This window comes from Stegastes partitus, unplaced genomic scaffold (genome assembly GCF_000690725.1).
Source record: "Stegastes partitus isolate 25-593 unplaced genomic scaffold, Stegastes_partitus-1.0.2 Scaffold2612, whole genome shotgun sequence".
Classification (NCBI taxonomy): domain Eukaryota; kingdom Metazoa; phylum Chordata; class Actinopteri; family Pomacentridae; genus Stegastes; species Stegastes partitus.
In genome coordinates this window covers 17,095-19,296 of record NW_007580343.1, presented here as the reverse complement: position 1 = coordinate 19,296, position 2,202 = coordinate 17,095, and the positions used below count along the sequence as shown (strand labels likewise).

At 39.2% G+C, this 2,202-nt stretch overlaps 1 protein-coding gene across 1 annotated transcript in view; it reads left to right on the top strand.

Annotated features, from left to right (window-relative positions):
• Positions 1–464: 464 nt before the first annotated feature.
• commd7 (COMM domain containing 7) overlaps positions 465–2,202 on the top strand; it is an 8,365-nt gene continuing 6,627 nt past the window's right edge. Inside the window, exons 1-2 of the mRNA XM_008305773.1 lie at positions 465–608; positions 1,498–1,501. Coding sequence (XP_008303995.1) covers positions 528–608; positions 1,498–1,501 — 85 coding nt within the window. The 5' untranslated portion in view covers positions 465–527. The remainder of the gene's footprint in view (positions 609–1,497; positions 1,502–2,202) is intronic.

Sequence of the window (2,202 nt, the reverse complement as noted above, 5' to 3'; positions counted from 1 at the left end):
ATCATGTTTGGACTGATCGGCCTTCTGCTGTTCAATATGTTTCCACAGTTTCCTTCTTTTCTTTTTTGTAAATTCTGTTTTTCAAAGATGATATATGAATAAAGTTGTAATAGTTATTACTATTATTGTCAGTAGTAGTAGCAATATAGTGCAGACTGCAGTGCATAGTGGCCTAAAAATCCCAGTGTTTCATCCTGAAGTGTAAGAAAAAAGACTCCTGGCATGAAATGAGGTGATTTTGGACCTTTGAGGAGCTGTGGTCACTTTCTGGCAGGAAGACGGCTGCTCTGTCTGACTCGAACTGCTCCTTTAAAGCTGATTTAACCGCTAAGAGCAGCTGTCGTGGCTCTGCAGCGGCACCAGGAGCAGCTGAAGTGGAGCAGAGGCAGAAGCAGAGCAGCTTCCCCCTGGCCGGAGCCGCTTTTTGGCAGAAGATCACTTTTTGGCACTTGGCGCGCATGCGTACGGGCGGACCCGGAAGTCCGGCGGACAGTTTTGGAGAGAAGCTGCGGATTGAAAACAACAAGATGCAGCTTCACTTCAGCAAAGACGTTTTGCCGGATTCTGTCAGCAGCGACTTCCAGAACCTGAACAAGCTGAACGAGCAGGTGAGTCCGGCGGCTGTTATCGCGGGATTTAAGGTTTAAACGAGACGGATCGAGTGAATCTACGAGGCAGCAGCTGTCTGAAGCTCCGCAGCTCTGTGGGCTAATTAGAGAAAACATGAATATAAATGAGTTCAAACTGGCTGCAGGGACGTTTTTAGGAATGTTTAAGAGGTCTGATGAGATGGAGCCACTGAAAATGTCTGAAAAAACTCACAAAAGAACAAAAATCATGGTTAAAATTCAGGATTTCAGTGTGTGTTGACTTATTGACAGTTAATATGAATGATTATCTGATGCAGTGAAGCTACAGGTAACATTCAGGTTATTAGCTGTCCATGTGGGATTCTAATTCATCCAACTACAGCTAATTAAGGTCCAATAAAATGTGATTTTATTGTTGTGAGGCCACCTGTTGTCATATTTTAGAATGAAATAAAGTCACTGCTGCAAACAGGAAGCACGTATATAATTTATCTATATTATTAAGACGGTCACTAACAGTAAAATCATCATCAGGTCTCATTTAAATGCTTCACATTCTGCAATCGAGTTGAATAAAGTCGTAAAAATAAACCCTGACATGCTGCCTCGTGTGTTTGATCAATCTGTTGAATTATTCCAAATGACATCGATCACAGATTTTAGCAGGTTCGAGTCTTACAGGCGGCAAAAGAGAAAGAAATTCAAGACAAAAATATTATTCTTGGTCTTTTATTTGTTCAGGAAAATGACCCACGTGGACAACAAGAGCTGCAAAGTGAAGTAAAACAGAATAAATCGTTGGAGCTGCAAACGTCCGGCTTAGAAACAGAAAAATCTCCTGAATACAAAAACTAAATATGACAGAAAAATATTTAGACTTCAGTAACGTTTGTGAACATGTGAGCAGCAAAGTAAGTGTGAATAAGTGCCACTGAGGTGATTTTTTACAGACGTGCAGCTGTTTCTGCTGCAGTCGAGTAATTCATCTTCCAGCTGAGATCATGTGACTGTGATCATAAACCTCACACGTCTGCTGTAAACTCTGCCACAAACCGCCGACGTTGGGCTAAAAACTCAGATTATTGAGTCTCATAATCGTCCAGGCTGATAATCCGTTGACTGATCGTTTATTCAGGTGTAAAAAAAATGTCTGAAAATGTCTAATTTAATAAAAAAGTGAGAAGAAAATGTGTAGATGTTCACAAAATTATAACAATTCTTTCTTTAAAATGTGCTTGAAAGCAGATTTATTTTTCTGTGTCGGCTTTCTGTTTCTCATTTGAGACGTCTCGCTCTAAAAACACACACATGAGGAATCTTATTTAGTGTTTTAGTAACATGTAGATCAAAAGACAAATAAGAAGGATTATAAGTCATGAAAAGTCAGAGAAATACTTCCAGTTTGCAGGAATGTGCAAATTAATCACCTGAAAATGTGCAAGTTTACATAAAATGTTGTATAAAAAGGAAAACAATGATGGTTTAATATTAAACTTCTACATGAAATACAGCTGAAAACGCCTGCTGGAGATGTTTCTGTAGTTCAATGACGTACAAATCATTTCAAAGTCTCCTGAAAACTGTCAGTAAATGTTGCTTGTAATAAATCACT